The 20,907-nt window shown below is 41.6% G+C and overlaps 1 protein-coding gene across 8 annotated transcripts in view; it reads right to left on the reverse strand.

The window, feature by feature from the left end:
- The window catches only part of rbm47 (RNA binding motif protein 47), a 35,643-nt gene that overhangs the window by 6,351 nt on the left and 8,385 nt on the right, over positions 1-20,907 (reverse strand). For 6 of the 8 annotated variants that reach the window (XM_084376438.1, XM_084376443.1, XM_084376441.1 and 3 more), the window contains 3 exons: positions 1,350-2,211; positions 930-1,257; positions 464-487 (listed from right to left, as the gene is read on the reverse strand). In XM_084376438.1, coding sequence (XP_084232564.1) covers positions 464-487; positions 930-1,257; positions 1,350-2,180 — 1,183 coding nt within the window. In that variant the 5' untranslated portion in view covers positions 2,181-2,211. Of the gene's footprint in view, positions 1-463; positions 488-929; positions 1,258-1,349; positions 2,212-6,164; positions 6,223-20,907 lie in introns of those variants that run through there. The other 2 variants (XM_084376439.1, XM_084376442.1) reach the window with 2 other exon arrangements.

A 20,907-nucleotide genomic window follows, 5' to 3' on the forward strand; every position in this document is an offset into this window, starting at 1 on the left:
TACAATTAAAGTAATATGATGACAGGGGTTTTGGTTTAGGACTTGGGCAGCAAGGGCAACTTATACTGGGGAAACATGTAAGTCAAGATTTTATGATGGTTTTAGAGCTTTAAATGGTAGTCTCAAGATATCAGAACTGGGCCAGCAAGAAGATTAATTTAAATCTAACTGTCCTGGGAATTTCTCATCGATATCTGTTGAGCACAGGATCTTTTTGGAGTTCTTTGGGTCCTGTTTGGCCTTTTTCTGAAATCAGATCTGGCTATGCAAGTTCACGGCACTGAGAAATGGTACTCAGAGACATTCTCAGCTTTCTAGTGAACTCTGCGATAACCCAGCATGAAATGGGAGGTGACAGCACAGCAGGAAAAGGATGGTGTTAGAAAATGTATAGTTTGTCACATGGCAAGAAAGCTCATTGTTCATTGAAGGAATGAGTAGAAATAAGGATGTGAGGGATTACCATTGTTCTGTATCATTGGGGATCCTTTGGAGAGAAAACCAAAACACAATGATTGTTGAAAGTCAAAAAAGATTTTCCTGCTACCACCCAAAGACCATATATAATCAATCATTAAAGGTAATGGGATTAGCATTCATTGGTCCATCACCTAGTTTTGTCTTTGTCTCTTAACTCTGATTTTAAGCCACAAACCCTCATCAAGTTAAAGATCGTAAAACTTTTAGCAAATGAGTTGCATTGTCATCAAAGATTAAATCATTAATATCTAAGTCATCATGACCCTTCAAGTCTGTCAATGTTCCTACAATAGCATCTTTTGGATGTCAAATGAGATCTTTAGCAGTGCATTGGCCAAAGGAGTTCCTGCTGCCACCAACATTTACAAAAACAGATGGCTTTCAGAGAAACACTGTGGCTTTTGCAACTGATCGCTACTGGTACAGAAGCAGAAAGAATGAATTCTAACCTTTGACGAAGTAGTCCCTGTTGGGTCCAATGAGAGTGTTGTAGGGGTAACCATAGTACGCCAGTGTGTAAGGATCACACTGGTAAACATAGCTCTGCTGAGGAGCCTCTGGAGTGGCAGAAGCACCCTTGGAGGCCTTCTGTCTTGAGTACTGCTCTTTGTCAACCGGCTTGGCGAGCGTCACCTCGATGCAGGACCCTTCCACCTCTGTGCCATTGAGGTGGTCCATGGCCAGGACGGCATCGTCCCGGGAGTTAAAGTGGACGAAGGCGTAGTCACGGATTTTCTTCACGCGTTCAACACATCCAGGATTCCACTGGCTGAACACCTGGTTGACAGAGAAAATGGGTGATTGGTTGACAACAGTAAGCCAATAAAAGCATAATGAAACTTGTGAACTGATCAGTCAGCCAGTCCTACCTGTCTGATTGTCTCCTCACTGGTCTCCATCATAAGATTCCTGACGTAGAGGATCTTCACTGTCTCCATCACGTCTTCATCCACATCAATCTCCGGCTCAGCCCAGTCCACTGCGATCTGGTGGCCCCAAAGCTGAATGCGTCCAGGCATCAACTTCCTGCGCGCCATGGCGGCTGCACGGTGCGACTCGTACTCTACAAAGGCAAAGCCTCGGTTCTTCATCTTGTCTGCAGCACTGGCATAAACTATCACGTCTAGTACCCCTTCTGTCACCTTAGAGACCTCCTCCAGGATCTCCTCACGCTTTTTGGTCTTGGGGATGCCACCGATGAAAAGACGGCAGTTGTCCACGGAGGAGCAGACCCCCAGCAGCCGTCCGGGCCGCACTTCATAGTTGTTGAGCTCGCGTACAGCCCGCTTGGCCTCGTGTTTCTCCGTGTACATCACAAATGCGTACCCTCGGTTCTTCCCATCAAAGTCCATCATCAGCCGCATCTCATAGATGCGTCCAACGGACTCGAAAACTGGGACCAGCTCATCCTCATAAACGTCCCGTGGGATCTTGCCCACAAAGATTTCACACCCCCGTGGTGGAGATGCACCATTCCAACCAGGAGGAGGGCCATATTTACGCTGGCCATTTTCTTGGACCATAGTGTAGCCGGTGCGCTCCATCAGGGCCACCAGTGCAGCCTCATTGGGAGCACCTGCAACTCCCTCAGGGATGTTGATCTGTCCGTGAAGAAGAGAGTGGTGGGAGGCACCAGAGGGTTTGGAGGGGGCAGCGTTATTGCTCATGGTCGAGGAGGAAGCAGGATCTTCGGCTGTCATTCTGAGAAAACCATCCAATCAGATCTGGGGCCTGAGGAGGGCAAAAAGATAGGTTTCAATCATCAAATTACATTAAAGACCAGAAGCTGCCATTTAAAACATCTGTAGCAACAAAAAAACCCATAAGATGGCTGATTTGCAGGCACAATCACACACAAGATTACTTCCTGAACAAACAAACCAAAGTTCGTAATGAGACCTGGACAGAACAGGGAGAATACAACATCTATAAATCCCCACATCACCTTCCCTGTCAGTGGTTTTACAACCTTGTTTTGTTGAGTTCTGCAGATCCCTTGCTGACCTCTGACCCCTATCAGAGAGAATGAAGGGCTGTAAACCCTGAAACCTCCAGCTCAAAGTTCACTGAGTACGACTGAGTCACATGCTCATTAAATGTGTGTGTCAGAAGTAAGTCACTCAAGTTGGAGTTAAGCTACATGAGGAATTTTGTGTAAAATCTGACCCCAGTGACTCCATACTGTGGCAAAAAGCTGTGCAAATTAATCTATCTCACTCTTGAACCTGCTGCACACACACTCACCACAAGAGGGCGTCGGACTTCTCACCTCTTGATCCTGAGTGTGTGTGGGTGCAGCTTTGTCTGTTTGTGTGTTTCTGTGTGTGCGCTACTTCATTAAGGGCTGCAGCCCTATAAAAGGAACAGAGAACAATCAGAAATCGGCTTCCCGAGCATAAACCTCTTACTGTGTTATTTTCCAACACTGCCAGCATTCAGAACGGAAAAATCCACAGCTTTTTAAATCCCCAAATCTCCGCGCTGCGTACAACACTGCCGCAACCAATCACAGCAGACTACAACAGCAACCTCTTTTTCTATCAGGCTAAACGTCATGTAAGCAAACAGGCAAAATAAAAAACAACCAGGTGCTAGTTAGGCAGGCAGTGTGTGTGTACGTGTGTGTGCGTTTTTGTGTGTCACAAGATTGCCTGGACTTTGATGGAGATAGCTGAGGCGGTCAACAAAGGTAAAACACTACTAAGCCAAGCAACCATGGTAACGCACATTTGACTTTACCCAATATCTCACTCTCCCACACACACACACACACACACACCTGTTCACTTGTTAGTTGCCCAAGGCTGGAGGGCTTAGAATTACCTGAAAGCTAGCTCACACCTAGTCCACAGAGGCAGGAAAATGATGCAAATGTCAGCTTGATGGGAGGGAAGGATGCTTTAAATATCATTAAAATGTATAGCTGATATACCACATAAATTTAATTCATTATTGATTAATTAATTTGTTGTTGTGTACTGAAGACAATTAGGTCAAAACCGGGACAACAAGGAAAACAAGACAGCAAGAGTTGGGAAAGACAGGATGTTGTTTCCTCCCTCTATATTTAGCCGGTAGTTGCTGAATGTTGACATAGGTCAAGATGACATTAGATTATAAAAAAACATAGAGTTTCTGCTCAGCAAAGATGAAGTGCTCTTAAAGGGCAATTCCACCAATTTTACACATTAAAGTGTGTTAACAGGTCTTGGGGAGTACTAGTGCATATGTGAAAATATAGTATAAAGCCTTTTGTGGCTCCAGAGGAAGCTGCATGTAATCTCATCAATTGCGTCTAGTGATGTCACTCAGTGACAGTTGCATTGTAGGTAATGTAGGTACCAGGTTTTGAAAAGTCTACTGGTCTAGCATTGCACTTCTGTTACACTATTTGACTCATTATGGTCAGTTTAAATCAAGACAGCAAAAACAGAGATATCAACTTTTTTATTCCACACATTCCTCTTCCTTTTCAAACCTGGTGCATACATTACCCACAATGCAACCGCAACTGAGTGACATCACTGGAGGCACAAAAGGCTTTATGCTACTTTTCCCACACACAGTATGCAGTAGTACTCCAAAAGACCTGTAAACACACATTAATGTGTAAAATTGGTGGAGTTACCCTTTAATTGCGCATTTTCCCAGTAGCCTGTGATATTAAAACAACCTTAATGTTGCTTGTTTCTCCGTTGCTTTCCCTCTGCTTCCACAGCTCGGCATGCCCTCCCTCTGTTCCTTCTATTGTGTGAAGTGCTAACATGACTCCATCTCTTATCAGCCTTATCTCGCCAGACTGATGACAAAGGGAGGACAATATTCACTTTGGGAGTTCTGCTCAGTGATAAAAAGAAGCTATGTGAAACTGTGAGGTTGACACTCTGAATGACATACTCAGATCAGTCCAGGACTGGTTTTAAAAACCTCCCTTATTGGATATATGTGTGTTTAAAAAACTTGATATATTCTCAGAGAGGGCTGACCTACTTCCTGCTTTTGACCATTTGGAGATATTCCTGACTTCCTTAGTGCTGACCACTGTTGTGCAGAAGTTTTTCTTTCTAATGGGAAATCACAGCCCTCAGTGTCAGAAGTGAAGCAAAAATCAGATGGTGGGAAGTACAAATACTTTGTACTTTGTTACTTTATGACAACTTTTTGCAATTTTTATGCATTTGAGAGGAATTATTGATTATTTATGTGTGTGTATATATATATATATATATATATATATATATATATTCTATAAGTATTCATGCTTCCACTTGAGTAAATAATGTGTGCACTTTTGCCACCTCTGCTTATATTGCATAATATTAAGAAAATGAGAATTGTGTGTGTATATGGGATCTTTTGGCATCTAAGTGCATCTGAGAAAAGGTTCTTGAAAATCTGCACCTTTTAGAAAGCTATGACCTTATACATGCTACATGTAATCATGTGTTTGTATGTATATGAATGTGTGTGTGAGTGAGAGAGAGAAAGAGAGCAGGAAAACTAAGGCAGCAACAGGTAGATGATTAACCATGACGAACACAAATCACAGCCTTCTATCACAGAGGGCATAAAGATTTACAGATGACGCCTCAGTTATTAAGAAACCAGAGCTTTGGAAGGAAACGTTACGAGAGGCATAATCTATACTGCCATTCAGACCCAGAGTTCGCCTGGTTCAAAGGTTGTGAACTCAGGAGGGAAGAGCGGGCTGGTTTGCACGCTGTGAAGGAAGTTCAAGAGAAGGATTTTATTGGCTAACAGTGCCAACCTACTGGGTTAAAGTGTTCCAGTTATGGTTGCAGAGATTAGCCATTACATTGTGTTTATGATTGATAGAAGCACCTGATTCTCTACGTATTAACAGCATGTTATTGGGGGCTGAATTGTTTTATGAGCAGGCAAAAAGGCTTTCATACCATAAACACAGATTGACGACTGTGGACAAATTCCATCTTTTTGCTCAAATAAACTAATGAGGCATGGACGTAGTTCCTCACAGCCAGAAAGAGGAAGAACATTTCATTTTTTCGTGTCGCTGACCTGATGTTAGATCAACACAACTGTCAGGAGCATTTGCAGCTCTTATTCATAAGTTTGTAAGCCAAAAGACCTCTCTTTGCTCCCAATTTAGTGGAGATTATAGAGCAAAGAAAACCCTAGTGTGTGTTGGGAACAATGCGTCTCTTAGTTTGCTATTCGATCCAGAGTGACACTGATCCAGAGTGCTGAAGAAAACAGGCCTAAGGATGCCTCCATCTTAGCTGTATGCACACACACGTTGACACGTGGAGGCGATCGACTCACAGCGTCTACCCAGCAGCCCCCTAACAACAGGGTCACAAGGCAGCAGAAGAGGATCAATGAAACACCAAAGCCTCAAAACACTCCAGTCCTGATGTCTGAACTCATAACACACAGTCAATAAATAACATTCGAGCAGCTGAGTCATGCACATACTATTCAAACCTGTCTTCAAATACGTAGAAAGAACTGCTAAATAATAATCAAAAGCCTGCCATTCAAGGTGGAAGAATCCTTACATAACCAAGACAGAGAGAGAGAGAGAGGGAAGTGAGACTGATACAAAGCAGAAATCTTGAGAAGGACATCACAGCAGATGGGATGTTGGTGGAAAAGAGAAGAGGAAGGAGAAGCAGAGAGTGGTCAGATGGGAGAATAGCTACCCCTGTTGCTTCACAGCGCTCCGCTGCTTGGCCGCCTGCTCTGGGAGTGTTAGTCCACCTCCATGAGAGACAGGTACAGCAGGGCACTGAGCACAGAGGCCAGCCTCCTCTACACACACACACACACACACACACACACACACACACACACACACACACACACACTGAGCCAAAGCTGAGAGCATGAGAGCTGATGAGGGTGGAGCTAAAACAGGTACCTTGTGTGAGTGTGTGTGTGTTCGTGGGCGGATCCAACTGAAGCAAGAATTTTAGTAGGAAGTTTTTTTTTGTGTGTGTGTGAAAAAAACACAAACACACAAATAAATGTTTGCATATTTTGCATTTTTTTACTCCGATACATTTGTCTGACTGTCAGACGTTTGTTTTCCGATCCGACATTTTAGATGATAAGATGGTTTGTTAAAGATTAAATCACAATTAAAGCAGTGTGGGTGAAGCCACTTGTCACTTTCAGATGTTTATGCGTTGTTAGCAGTTCCACCAAAGAGAGATCTGCCCTCTAAACCTTTTAGACGGTTTCATTTTACAAATTATTTTTTGGCCTAAAGAGGTAAAACGCTCAAAATACATTAAAACAAATACATTAAAAAGTACAGAGTTGTGTGCCAGGATTTAGATTTTTCTTCCCATTAATCATCTCACAATCCCAATGATTGGAAAAGTAGTTTCTATGGCTTTTAAGGGTTTTCTGCTTAGAGTTGCAGAAAAAACCCCTGCAGGAAACGTTCAAACCGAGGTTTGAATCCTTCCTCATGTTGTCTTACTCTGACATTTGGAAATTCTGTTACCACTTGACTGATTTATGTCATGTCAGCACAAGACTATGACTGTGTAAGTGTATATGTGTGTGTGTGCGTGTGTGTGTGTGTGTGTGTGTGTGTGTGTGTATTCGTGCATGCACGCGTGTTTTTTTGTACATAACAACGGTGAACATGTTCCTAGCACAGCTTAACTTAAGCAAACAATACACACCTTCCTGGGCAGTCAAGAGAGCAGATAGAGAGACGACTGAGAGGAAAAGCAGTCAGATGAGAGAACGTCACTCGTTCAGAAGGTTTCTGTCTAAAACCTCCCCTCAGAAAAGAAAAGAAGGAGTGAGGGATGGAGAGAGCAGATGGGGTGAAAGGGAGAGATAGAGATGAAAGTCACAGTGTGTGGTCAACAGTGCTCTGGAGTTTCAGCTGCTATTGAAACCGGCCCCACTCCTTAACGACTGAGTAAACAGGCGAGAAGAAAGTCTATTTAGCATAAAGACCAGAGGATAAACAAAAAAAGAGATTTAAGTACAAGCGATAGAGAGCTACAAATGAACTGCAGCACGCCAACTGCCAATTATAAAAATGTCAAATGACAAAGGAAGGAGCGAAGTGAATATAAATCATGGCAAAAAGGTGTGTCTGTAAAGGTGTGAGTGTATAAAATATCTAGGGTAAGGTGTGTGTACTTGTCATGCGGGAAAAGTGCGTGTTGCTGAAGAGCAGGACCAATGGGGTCAATCTAAATCAAAGATTAACTGTCAGTCATTAGTGAGAGCCAATCAGGACTCAGAACAGTGTTCAGGCGTTCCTGTGACCGCACAGCGAGACCATCAGTCCATCAGGTCAGCGGTTAACCGTTGAACCCCACAGGAAGACTCGCAAGATGGAGGAAAAACATTGACTTGTCACTCGCCCCTTAATCATTGTTCACGTTCACTAAATCATTTGTCATGAACACCAACACGCCATCGCTTAAAACCACACACACCGACCGGTTCAGGTTTAATCTTGACTTGTGGATTACAGTTTACTTGATTTTAAGTTATAATTTTAAGGATGACTTGAACTCTGAATCCGTCACTTTCTGACCTCCCTGGTGGCACTCAGTCCTGTGAAGATGTATACATCGTTAAAAACTGGTCACAAATATACATTTTCATTTTTTAAAAAGGCGCAGTAAAATCTTCACAAAGCTGGGCACTGGCATTTTTAGCAAATGTTACTCAAACAGGTGTAAATTGTGCATTTTTATTGGACTATTATCAGCCAAGGAATAATACACATTCAGCGTGCTATGAGTATTTCTTGCAGCAGCACAGTGTTTGTGTGATTGACTCAAAATAAACTACAGTGAGGAACCCGATGTGACAAATGAGTAAACACGGTATGTTCCAGAAATGACTGTACATAAAAACAACAAGGAGTTATATCAAATGCTTGAAACCACCGGAACCAGAAAACCTGTTGTACCTTGACCCAGAGTGAATGTGATATTTAGCACGTCTTGATTGTCATTTTGCAAAACAACAAAGCAGCAAAACATCTGTCTGAGCTGCTTAGTGCACAATATACTGTAGATAAGAGTAGAAATAAGAAGATAGCATACAATAGATACCAAAGATGTAAATGGGAATAAAATAGGTGTTTAAAAGATTTCACAGCAAATGTTGTGTTTCCAGCTCTGACAGAAAAACATCTGCTTGGCTTTTCCTTCACATGCTAAATATATTTGGTCAGTCAGTCAGTGGGGTAAACGAGTTAACGGGATCTGCTGACAGTAAGAAAATATATATGTGTTCATGATTGCAGCCTGGAGACCGTGTCTTACTGACCTTTATATTTACTACTACAAACCCTGCTGCTGACATTAGGGTTGAAGCTGAGTAACACTTAGAACTAAATCATAAGTAATCACATTAGAGAGTGGCCTATTAGACTTTGTTGGTTATCTCTGATAAGCTAGCTCTCTATTAAGGCCAGGGTCACACACACACACACACACACACACACACACACACACACACACACACACACTGGAATCTGCCACATGGACAAAACCGGTGAACAAGCAGGAATAAGGTCAGCAATAAAGCAGCGCTGGTAATCAGTATCTCGGCCGGGGAGCCTGTATGACTACCATCTATTATTACAAGTCATCTATATAAGTAAATGAGTAGCATGTCACAAGACCAGAGGTCCTGCTGTGTATTTCTGCAGAGTGATATGACCTGTAGGAGTAGTGTGAGACTACAGTGTTTAGTCTCACACTGTGCTTTCCTGGAAGAGGTTCCTCTCAGAGAGGTGCAGAAACTGATAAACTGTTTCAGGAGCGTAAAAGTATCGGCTTCCTGCTGGGATTTTTGGTTTCTCCAGCTGCCTAATTGTTGTAGGTAGATTACACAACTTTACAGTGTCCAAAACATACTTACATAAACCATATCCTTGAAAATGTGAAGCATGTATTATTACGAAGATGATCGTGGCTGTTGATTTTAACCTGGACAAATATAAAGCCACACAAATGACATTTAGTCCTAGTGTCTTTTGCACATCATCATCTGTCAGCTGCAGTAAATGACCACAACCAAGCGAAACAATGAAGTTAACAGAGGAGAAGTGAGAACTGTGGCTGACCCTTCAGGACACATGATGTCCTCACACTGAGGTTCGCGTAGCTCAACTGTCAGCATGCTGACTGGAACAGGACGAAGCATTAAGTCAGACTGAGCGAGGCTGCAGTTATCGCAGCGTTGTTTTCTGTCCCTTCACATTGTGTTTGATCGAATGTGTCACTGTACACTGAATTACAGATATCACCAAGAGACAGTCCTCCTCTCTTGTGGTGCTTTGCAAGCAGAATAGGGCTGCAACAAACAAGTATTTTCATAATTGATTCATCTGCCAACTGTCTAGTTAACTGATCTGTAAAATGTCAGAAAACAGTGATACACTCCCAAAACCCGCCAGCTCGATTTATCTCACTTTCATTTTCTTTCGACACTTTCACTTCAACTCACCTAAAGTTCACTACACTTAAATACACTGGACACAATTCTTGCTGCTAACAGTCCCTCAATCTCGACAATGAAAACAACAGATTTAGTTTAATGGCACTGTGAACGAGCGTGGATTCATGGAAGCTGTCTTACAACCACCATTGCCAATGAAAGGCAGAAATGTCACGAAGCAGAAATGTCCACTGAATTATTTATTTATTTTTCTTGCCTATAACCGTAGCTGCCCATATTAGCTGGAAAACACAACGGGTCCACATCATATAGTCTTCAATATCACTGAAAATGAACCTGGCAAGAAAAATGCCATTTTGTGACCTCAAGTTACCTCTGCTTGAGAGTAACAGGGGCAAATACTCCTCATTTCCTCATTTTACTAAAATAAACTAAATGTTAACTAAAAACAAGTGCTAAGGTGGAAAAGCAGCATTTTCAAGGAGCAAAATGCATACAATAACATAAACTTGCATATTTTCCAAATTCAGGGATTTAAAAATTGATCTCATTGGCTACATGATGCATCAGTCACCCGGATGAGTGGGTCACTGGTCTACACGATCACTCATTGGCTGTTGTAGACTCTAGGACGGGCATAGACGTGAGCTGTGTTTTTATTCAGATAATGATTAGTCAAATAAATCAACTTCCTTCCTCACACTCTGTCTTATAATCTGACGAAGTTGTAGCAACAGGCGACCAAATGAAACCCACCATTACCTTGAATAAAATAATGAATTTCTCTAGGTTTGAACATTGTTGGAAATGTTAAGGATAATGCAAGTACACAACCTGACAGAATATATAACATAGGTCTACTCGTTTTTAGACATTTTAATGCAGAAATGTAACATTATATCTTAAAAGTGGCTTTAACTTTATTGTTCCAGTTCACTCTCAGTTCAGCTTTGTTTCTGGCCGCATTAACTTTAAAACTTCTTCTTAACTGTGATTTATACTTCCTTCACTAACTGACAAGTTTGCCACTTCAACTTTTTTCAGTATTTCAGTTGTTTCAGTCGTGACCTTTCTAGGTTAAATAAAGTTCTGAATAACTTTGTCATTCAGATATCAAAGAACTCCTTTTTTACATAATTTAAATCTTATCTACACCACCTTTACCAAATTTGTGTCCCTGCTACTGTTGCCTCCTTCTCGTTACTTTTCTTCCCCTTCCCCTATCTCTCCTCCCATCCATGTACCTGTCACCCTCATTCCTCTGGTTCACTCGAGCTCAAAGAAGAGCAGCGGGGAGGGGGAAGGAGAAACGGGGAAGGTGTTGAGAGGAGGGCGAGCTGAGGAGAGGGGTAAGGAAGGGGGGAAGAAATGTAGGAAAGACTAGGGAGTAGGGAGTAGTGTGTATTGGGGTGGGGGGTGGTAGATTGAGAGGAGCAAGAGAGGCTAACGAAGAGAGAGAAGGGGACCAAATGTTCAGGCCTCCCTCAGCGCTAGAAAACCCTTTAAAGTGAAACTGGCCTAAAGAATTTCAGGTCAGACAGAGTGCATAAGTGGTCGCCTTCAGCCCACCCCAACTTCACCACGGAGGGATGATTCCAGTTCATTTACTCTGACAAGCCCTCCTGCTTTCATTTGTCCACTCAACACAACACAATTTTACTCAAACACCATGATTTTAAGCAACAAAGAGCCTGCATCGCCACATTTTCTTTTTGACTCCAAAAACAGCATCAGAACTGATAATGAAATTGTAATTCATAATCTGCCGAGGCCTTAATTTTAAACAGAAAAGCTTTGGGGTCAGTTTTAATATAAAGCCTCACATGACAGAAAGGTCAACCGCAGCCGAACGTTGCCACATAGTCATTACTAATCATCTGTTTTAGCTTTAGCTTTAAGGCTAGCTGAAAGGGGCTTTGCTTCCTTAGGCAAACACATTCCTCAGGCTAATCAGCTAGCCTGTTCAAGGCCGTGGCAGACATTGTTTCAGACAATTACTACCGACGTTGACATTGTCACACACTCGTGATAAAGGCTTTAGTGGCCCCCCGTGTGTGTGTGTGTATGTGTGTTATTAACCAGCATGATTTAAGGCTGGAGAGTTGGTGATATTAAGCACCCAAATATTTGCATAAAACCTAATTTTGTTTTTTCAGCATCCCTCACAGTCACACTTACTACACAGGCTTACAAAAGAGCTAACCTTCATACACACTTTAATAATCAAACAATGGCCCTCCCTGTCTACAAACAAAGTTAACAGAGTGAGTGTCAGGCTCCCACAACGGCACAGTTGCAGAAACGTGCAACTGAAATAACATTTCTGCCAACACAATTGTTTATTTTAATCATCTCTCACGTAAAAAGTAAACTGAATCATGAAGAACTGTTGATTCATGTCAGTTTTTCACTGTATGTGTAGCTGTGAGAGCAACTTAAATGAATGAAATTTAACACCGGATCTCTGGAGTCTCTGTCACACCCACACACACACGCACACAACAAACAGCTCTCTCCTAATCGGGGTAAAAGTCCACATATTATATGACAAGAACCCGGAAGACTGTGGCTAATAATACCAGCCTCTCCATGTAGGCAGTGAAGCATTTTTTATCCCCCGCCTTCGACACACACACACACACACACACACACACATACAACGTCATGCCACTTCACTGGTTCCACTGGTTTCAGTGTAAGATCATCTCCATTCCAGTCACTGATTGGTTTAAGTGCCTTTGTTTTCTGTTTCCAATCATTTTGGCCTTGATAAAGCGGCTAAACAGGGAAGTCTGGTAAGTTGAAAGGTGAGCAGAACGCCAGATTTCCTCCATGGGACGAGAGAAAATAGGAAACAAGTCAAGATTTTCCCCATAAGAAGAGAGAAAGGTTTAGTCAAAAGGAGGTTCATGACGTCGAATATTTTAAAGACGATACCTGACAGGTTCAGGACCGCAGCATTTCCCTCACAAGCCGGAGAATATCATTTTTCAAGGAGGCCCGGTTAAGATTTTTGGAGGTCAAAAGTAACAGAGTGACATATAACAAAAATAAGAGGCGATGACATGTTTTTAAAGAGTCTACAGAACCATCAGCAAGATAGAAAAACACTGGAGGGTCAAAGTTAACACCGTACCTGTATCCCGCAGATATCGACGAACAGGCCGAGAAGATGCAGCCGGTATGTTTTGCCTTCAGGAGTCACTTTGCACATTCACACTTGTCTGAAACTCTCTCCCTTTCTGCTTTTCTCTCTCTTTGTTGCTGACAGGTTGCGGCAGTGACAGAGTCTCCTTGCCTGCCTGCGTCTGGGTGTTTGAGTGTAGAGGTAAGCAAAGGTGGTTTAGTGTTTACTCATTCTCAATGGCCAGGAGAGAGAGGTGGGGCCACTCAGTACAGGTAACCCCCCACCTTTTTTCTTCCTCCTCCAATCTCTCCCTCTCAGCTGATAAGGATAAGACAAAAGGGAGGGTAAGGGATAAAAGGGCAGAGGGTGTGACGAAAGGTGATGATTGACAACAATCATGGAAAAGTCATGAGTTAGTGTTTGAGTGTGTAAACTGTATTTACATGTTAAGGTTTGTCTTCAACACACACATTTCTGAAACTAAACTCTGATTGGTCAGCTCATTATAAAGTGCTTAGTATCACCCTGGTTCCACCAACAAAAGGCCGATGGGATTTTTGAATTGGATTCTGGATTATTGTAGAAAATAAGCAAACAAAAGTTTAAATGAAATCATCAGAGGTAAAACAGCCAACAGTAGGCTGTAAACAAAACACATGGTCGCATGACTTACTACACTACACGATACACTCTTTACTATAAATGGATCAGTCTCATGTTGTTAAATTACAGTGAGAATAGTTGGCAACTTTCGGACTCATTCCTGTGGCACCCTGTTGTTATCTCTCGAATGAGGGCATAAAAATAACAGTGCTTTGAGCTAAACATTAACATCATCAAGCTAACATCCTCCCAACGACAATGCTAACATGCTGTTGTGTAGCATGAAGTTTACATGTTCAGCTGAGGCGGATGGGAACGACACACTTTTGGACGTATTTGATCATGAACCAAAGTAAACGATAAGGGTGCTCGATGTAAAGTCAGGGGAGTAATCAGAATGTCTTATGTCTTATGGGAGCTACGAAACTTTATATCAGTCCATCCAATAGCTGTTGAGATATTCCCAACGACAATGTTGGTCGACTGACATTGCCATCCCTCGTACCACAACACTTCACCGCATAACAAACCAAAGTATAGTTAACCATAAAAAGGTTTAATATAGGTCAAAGTTCATCAGAGTTACATGATCTGTCACTTTCGCTGTGTTTGCACTTCATTTATATAAAGAAAACAGAACTTGTATGTCAACACAGACAAACAGTGCCTAGAAAAACACAGTAAATCAGAGGAGGTTACTCAAAGTCATCTGTGCCTGAGGCACTTTTGGTAAACCTGTTGAAGGCTGGATTTTACAGTTTTTTTTTGTGATCACTCTGAATTTCTTTGTTAGTTCAAAACCCCTGTGGCTTGCTCATCATAGTATTTTGATTTTTTATTCATTTTTATCAATAATCAAAATTACTTAAATTACTCAAAACAGTTGTTGTACTTGTATACAGTGTTGGGTGTTTTAATTCACAATAAAACATCAGTTCTTTGTATGTTTGTGAGCAAAAATCTTTCCTTTTCATTTTCATCCTTTCCAGTATCTCAACTCTCAAATGTAATGAAAAATACTCAAGGAAAACACAAGTACCTCAAATTTGTACTTAAGTACAGTACTTAAGTTACATTCCACCACTGATCACACATTTCTGTTCATTGATCATGATGATAATGAAGATTAAGTTTCACCAGATGAGGCGCAAATTAACTTTGTTTTCAGGTTGCATTAAGCATGAATTGATAGTCACTTTGCTGGCGACACACTGATGAACACAGAGAAGATAAAGAGAAATCAAACTGAAGACTGAAGCTGTCACATTCCTCTCATATTTACCAGAAACACAAAGAGGGTCAGAGAGAATAGGAAGGAGAGCACGTTAACAATGTGTGGAAGTGTACATAACCTTAAATAACCCTTAAAGAGGACGGGGGCCTATAGTCTTATCAGACGGGGTGCCGTTCTACTTCAGCATAAGTGTGTGTATGTGTCTGAGTGTGTGTGCGTGTGTGTGTGTGTGTGTGTGTGTGTGTGTGTGTGCTATTGCCATTGTACAAGTGACACATTAACCAATGACTCTGTTAATGAAGGACATGCAATCACTGATTCTTGAGGTTTTGGCAGCGCACGCACACACACACACACACACACACACACACACACACACACACACACACACACACACTGTATGTAGATAGCCAGTTCAAAGTTTACAGATGGAGAAATATATTCTTTCCTCAACAGGGTGTCATAATGTTACGAGTTTAAGGCCGTGTGCAGCCATAAACCTATTTTAAAGGCACAAAGGAGCATGATTCAAAGACTAGGATGACTTTATTACTGGCATACTGTATCGCACAAACACACTCTCTCACGCACACATAGTTTAAGTGAAGTAAAGACAAGTTTATTTGTCTGGCCCAATATAAAATATAGTGTCCCAAGCGTTCATCAACAGTTACCCGCACTGACCCAGTTCCCAAACACAAAAAAACACCTCTAAAAAACATGAAACATAAGGACGAAACACACTGTGATATAGTTATAAGCAACTGTGAGGACATTTTAAGTGTATTTCTCAACAAGTGAAACGTCTCTTATGAAGACATAGATGACTGCAGCTGTGTTGTACTGATACCGATATTTCACAGAAACTAAAAAGTAATTCTGCAATTTTACAGTGACGATATGACACCAAAACTACGCCTATTACAGTGATCTTGAAACTTAGATGGAAATGATATATAACATATTGGATTGGGGTGTCCCAAAGGCTATGACACAGTAGTATAGTTTTGTGGTAGAAAGTGCACGACAAGGGGAACAAATCTTGGAATAATGAGAGACTTCATGGTGAATAATGTACTTATAGGGGACTTAACAGTGAAACAGTAGCCCGATGCATAGGAGATTTAGCCTACCAGCGGATGTTCTTTGGATGGCTGGAGTGTAGGTGCTGTTCCTTATTACGATGAATGAAGTAAATAAAAACAACTTATTTTGCCCTTTGCTCATGGCAGTAATTAGGGAAGGTTGCCCAAACTGAAAATCTGGTAACCATCTAACAAAAACACGATAAGTTATATTTTTACGCATTACCAACACAATATTACTGCCTTGTTCATACTGTATAATTAAAGTACTTGTATAACAGCCTGAATAATCTGTTCTTACTGTGTGATTACAAGAATAAAAAATAAAAAAACCTGAATTATAAAAGATTATCTATGTTTGATCTATCTACACTACATCTATCTAAGTCACAAGTCATGCAGCAGAGACAGCAGAGCGGTGCAAAGATGGCCATCAGCTCAGAGTTCAGAGACAGACAGAGGGACGTGTGGGAACTGGCCCGACAGGTCTGATATGAGGCTGTACAGAAGCTGCACACAAACAGCTTTACAACGGTCACTGAGACAGATGGGGGATCTGAAGAAGAGTCTGCTTTGTTCATGTCTGCTGTCTCGAGAGTAACGCTCACGTGTATCAGTATCATTGTTCATATTGGCAGGAATGCAAAGAGACGTAACTTGACAGCATTTTACGTATAGAATAGATTTATTTCAATCTAATATTTTGATGATAATTTAAATTCTAATGTTTACTGTTCATATTGTGACTTTAATCTTTAACAATAAAATGTATGGTCCCATTCGTACATCTTCTTCACACAAGATTTATCTATCCTGAAGAGTTAGCTTAGGTTCTAGCATACACCCACATGTGCACATGCTCACATTCAAGCACATGAACACAGACATTGAATCGTGTGTCAGTTTCCACTTGGTATCAGCTGCATTTCACACTGATAACTTTGTTTCAAAAATGATTAAGATCTGTGTCATTGACGCTTGCTGCCTTAACTTCACTATAGTTGATGAAATGTGTCCTGCATTACCAAAAACGTGAGATTTACTGTTCACTGGGTCAACACATTCAACTTGATGCTGGCAGAAACACTGAAAGAAACAATGTCACTGTTGAGAGACACTGTATTGTATTGTATATAAACTTCAGAGTCTTCACTAACCGTTCGTGGAAACATAAACATCACAGACGTGTGAACGTCCTGAGATGTGTGTCAGCCCTCCAGGGCATGTGAGACAGCTGGAGGGTGAAGTTGAACAAAGTGCTTGCAAACGCTTCCCGTAGGGCAGCAGAAATACACCTGTCACTACCTGATATAAGTAGCACAAGTGTGTCTGCCATCTTGAACAGCTTTTGAGCAAACCACAAACAGAACAGCAGTAAAACCAGCAATTTGTTGATTTTCATTAGTTTATGATTATAGGTACATTTACGAATGATTATTTCAAACAGCTGAACGTGGCTGCTTTTTTCCAAAATTTTAAATTAAATTCAAAGAGGCTTTACTGGCATGAAATTTACAAGAACAAAGCACCGACGTACAGTTTTTCCCCAATATTTAATTTAATAACAGCAATATGAACACTGAAAAAACTGCTATGCTTCGACACAATGCACTGCTGTCTGAAATAAGTTAGCAAAGTTCATCATAACTAAACTTGACAAATTATTTGCTTTTACTGCAGTTCTGCATGTGGTTTGTCCATGTGGTGCTGCCGTACCTAGCTGTCCAAGATGGTGCTCATACATGCGCTAATGAGGTCAGGTAGTGACAACATCTTCATCTGAGTCAGACACACTTTAAATAGCATCTGTGTCCATCTGTTTTTCTGTGGCTATGACCAATGACTTTTTTGTCTATGTCAGTCTCCGTCTCCCTTTACTCCCTTCCATTGTACTTTTACTATTATAAATGGAAAATTACAAAAACACTGACACAAAATCCCTTTTTGCTGACTTAAACAAGACCCCAGTAGCAAGACAAAAAATAATTTAAAGCCTACAACTTACGACCTTAATAACTAGCTTGAATTTACAGAAATATCAACATTTTTGAAAGGTTTTTGTCTTTTATTGCGCAAGTTAATCCAGGTTTGTTTCCCAATCATGTTTTTTTCTGTTGCGTGGTAAAGCAACTCAAACTGAAACAAAATGGAAGATTGAATTCCTTTTCCACAAAACTGAAACTCAACTGGATGAGACTAAAATCTAAGTAAAAATGAATTAAGATGTACAAATAGTAATGCCCTGCTCCAGTTTTCAACAACATAATATATTTCAATCATTCAAGTAATGTCATTCAGAGGACAAACACTAAACAGTTTCTTTGGATCCATCCTCAGTTGACCCATTTATGTCCCAACAGAGGGAGCAAACACCACAGGGTGTCACACAGCTCACATGTCACACTGCAGGTGTGTGTGTGTGTGAAGGTGCACACGGATTTAAATTAACCAATGTCGAGCTGCCTGAATGCTGTTCTGCCTAAAGACAAAACCCTCCGACATTAAGACTACGCTTGAGCCAGCAGGGAAAAGTTGTAACACTTCCTCATTCAAAGTGTCACCTCACATCCTGTAACGACTGTCAGCCAATCCCAGCGTCCCACTTATGATTAACAGTAATGACTCAGCACAAAAAGAGAGGCTTGCTGCCCTCCCACACACACACACACACACACACACACACACACACACACACACACACACACACACACAGGATCTGACATTAGAGTCCTGCATGTTTTTTTTTCTTCCATCCTGATGAAAGAAGTTTCCCCTTTTGCCTAGAATTTGATCAGCTGACACTCCAGTCATGTGGCTTGTCACTAACCAATGGCAGAGCAGAGGCATTGTGTGTTTAGGTGCAACAATCACTGCCAAGGTCAAGGAGACGAGGAAGGAGAGAGGGGGAGAGAGAGAGGGAGAGAGAGAGGGGGAGAAAGAGAGAAAGAGAAGGAAAAATATAAGGCACAACAGAAGAAGAAACAGAGTCATCCTTGTGACTTGTAACCACACTGAAGCCACTTATTATCTGACCAGTAACCATTGTAACGTCAACATGGGTGACTGTCCTCTCTCCCAACACTCACTATCATGTGAGTGTTGAGCACATCCAGCATGTAGTTAAAATAATAAAACACGACAGGACGGAATTGAATAGAACAAGTTAGCACTTCTTTTTGTGGCCTTGGTGACATTTGGTTCAAACCCTCCATTAAGACAAACTCAACAGTCCAGACAGTCTAATCCACTGTTACATTCACTTTTCAGACACATTATGTAAATCTCCAAAATTGACAATCCAGCAAGAAACCTACTGTAAGCAGGTTGGAGGTGAGAAAGACCAGATATGACCAGATATGAACTTTATTCTCAGGCTCTCTTTTCTTTTTCCTTTTTCTTTTGCATAACTGAGTCCAACACATTGAACGTCTCATGAGAGAGGCTATAAGAAAGTGTGCACGATTATCCCAGTTTGTACGAACCATTGTGTCTCAGTAAATGAGGCCATTCGGATCAGCAATGAACACCTTTGTCTTTAGAGCTAGTTCCTTTTGAGCACACTTCAGCCTTAAGCCATCATTGTCATGAACTAATTGTGCAACAATAAGTGTATAATAAAAGGGCTTTCAATGCCAACTGTTGTATCTCTTCATGTAATGACTACTGTAAATGCATGAATGAATGTAGTCTTTGGATGAAGCATCCCATTAATTAAAGGCAGGGTAATAACTCAGTACAATATCTGTAATTACAAGTAATGAATCGGTATTGACTAGTAACTGGAATTGCGCCTTCATCTACACCCACTTGCGTCTTCTGGCAATCTTTGACCTGCAATTTTCACCCTTCCTTGTTTCCTGGAGAGACAAATTGTTCTCTACATCAAACACACACACACACACACACACACACACACCCATACACACAATAAGTCCAGAAAAGTGAGACGGGAAAGTAAAACAGCCAGATAAGAGACTGAATGAAAAGCTGGAGGAATTCAGTGTCGGCCAACCCCGGCTAACGCCCCCCTAAATACAGATCCCTAAACACACAATAGCTAAACTGCAGCTAAACAGTTTCACTCACATCGCAGCCAAACAGGTGTTTTATGACGAGAACAAAAAACGTCCATTCACCTGCTCTCATTCCCCCAAAAAACAGAAGGGTGTGCGTGAAGGTAAGAGAGCGGGATGAGCCTGATGTCTGAACATGCATGTGTGCGTGCGTGTGTGTGTGTGAGTGTGTGTGTGTGTGTGTGGCCTGAGCATGGCCACTTTGTGTCAGTTTTGTGAATGGGTTCACAGAGTCAGTCTCGGCCCATGGAACATTCCATTCTGACGGAGCAGGGGGGAGTAGGTGCGTGCGTGTGCGTGCGTGCGTGTGTGTGTGTGTTCATGTGTGTGTATTTGGGGTTGGATCTTATCACGAGATGTAGCACCGGTAGTTTCTGTCCCCGAAACCTACTCACTTCCACACACTCCTCAACACCACTTGCATTTGCTTGCCTTCCCTGCCAGACTCGAATCACCCACTGCGCCCGCGCACACACACACACACACACACACACACACACACACACACACACACACACACACACACACCTTGCCTCTTGGCCTGCTGTCCAGACAACTAACCCATTGTGTGTAGCAACAGGTATGCAGAGACGAGCCTATTTGAGAACAGGCAATTGGATGCTCTGTGCTAAAGGACAAGTTCACATTTTTTTCAAGTCTATACCGATAATACCAGCATGCTCATGTGTGCATTAAAACAGTTATTAGTTTGTCATAGCTCCACATGTCCATACTGACCATGACAGTCCTCCAAAAGTGATTCTCAGCAAATATGTTGTGGATTCCCCCCCCATCACTTACAGTGGTATAACATTATATGGAGAATAATTACGGCAGTAGATTAAAGGCTTTAATTATGAATGCATGTAAGTA

Source organism: Pagrus pagrus (genome assembly GCF_965226575.1).
Source record: "Pagrus pagrus genome assembly, chromosome: 2".
Taxonomy (NCBI): domain Eukaryota; kingdom Metazoa; phylum Chordata; class Actinopteri; order Spariformes; family Sparidae; genus Pagrus; species Pagrus pagrus.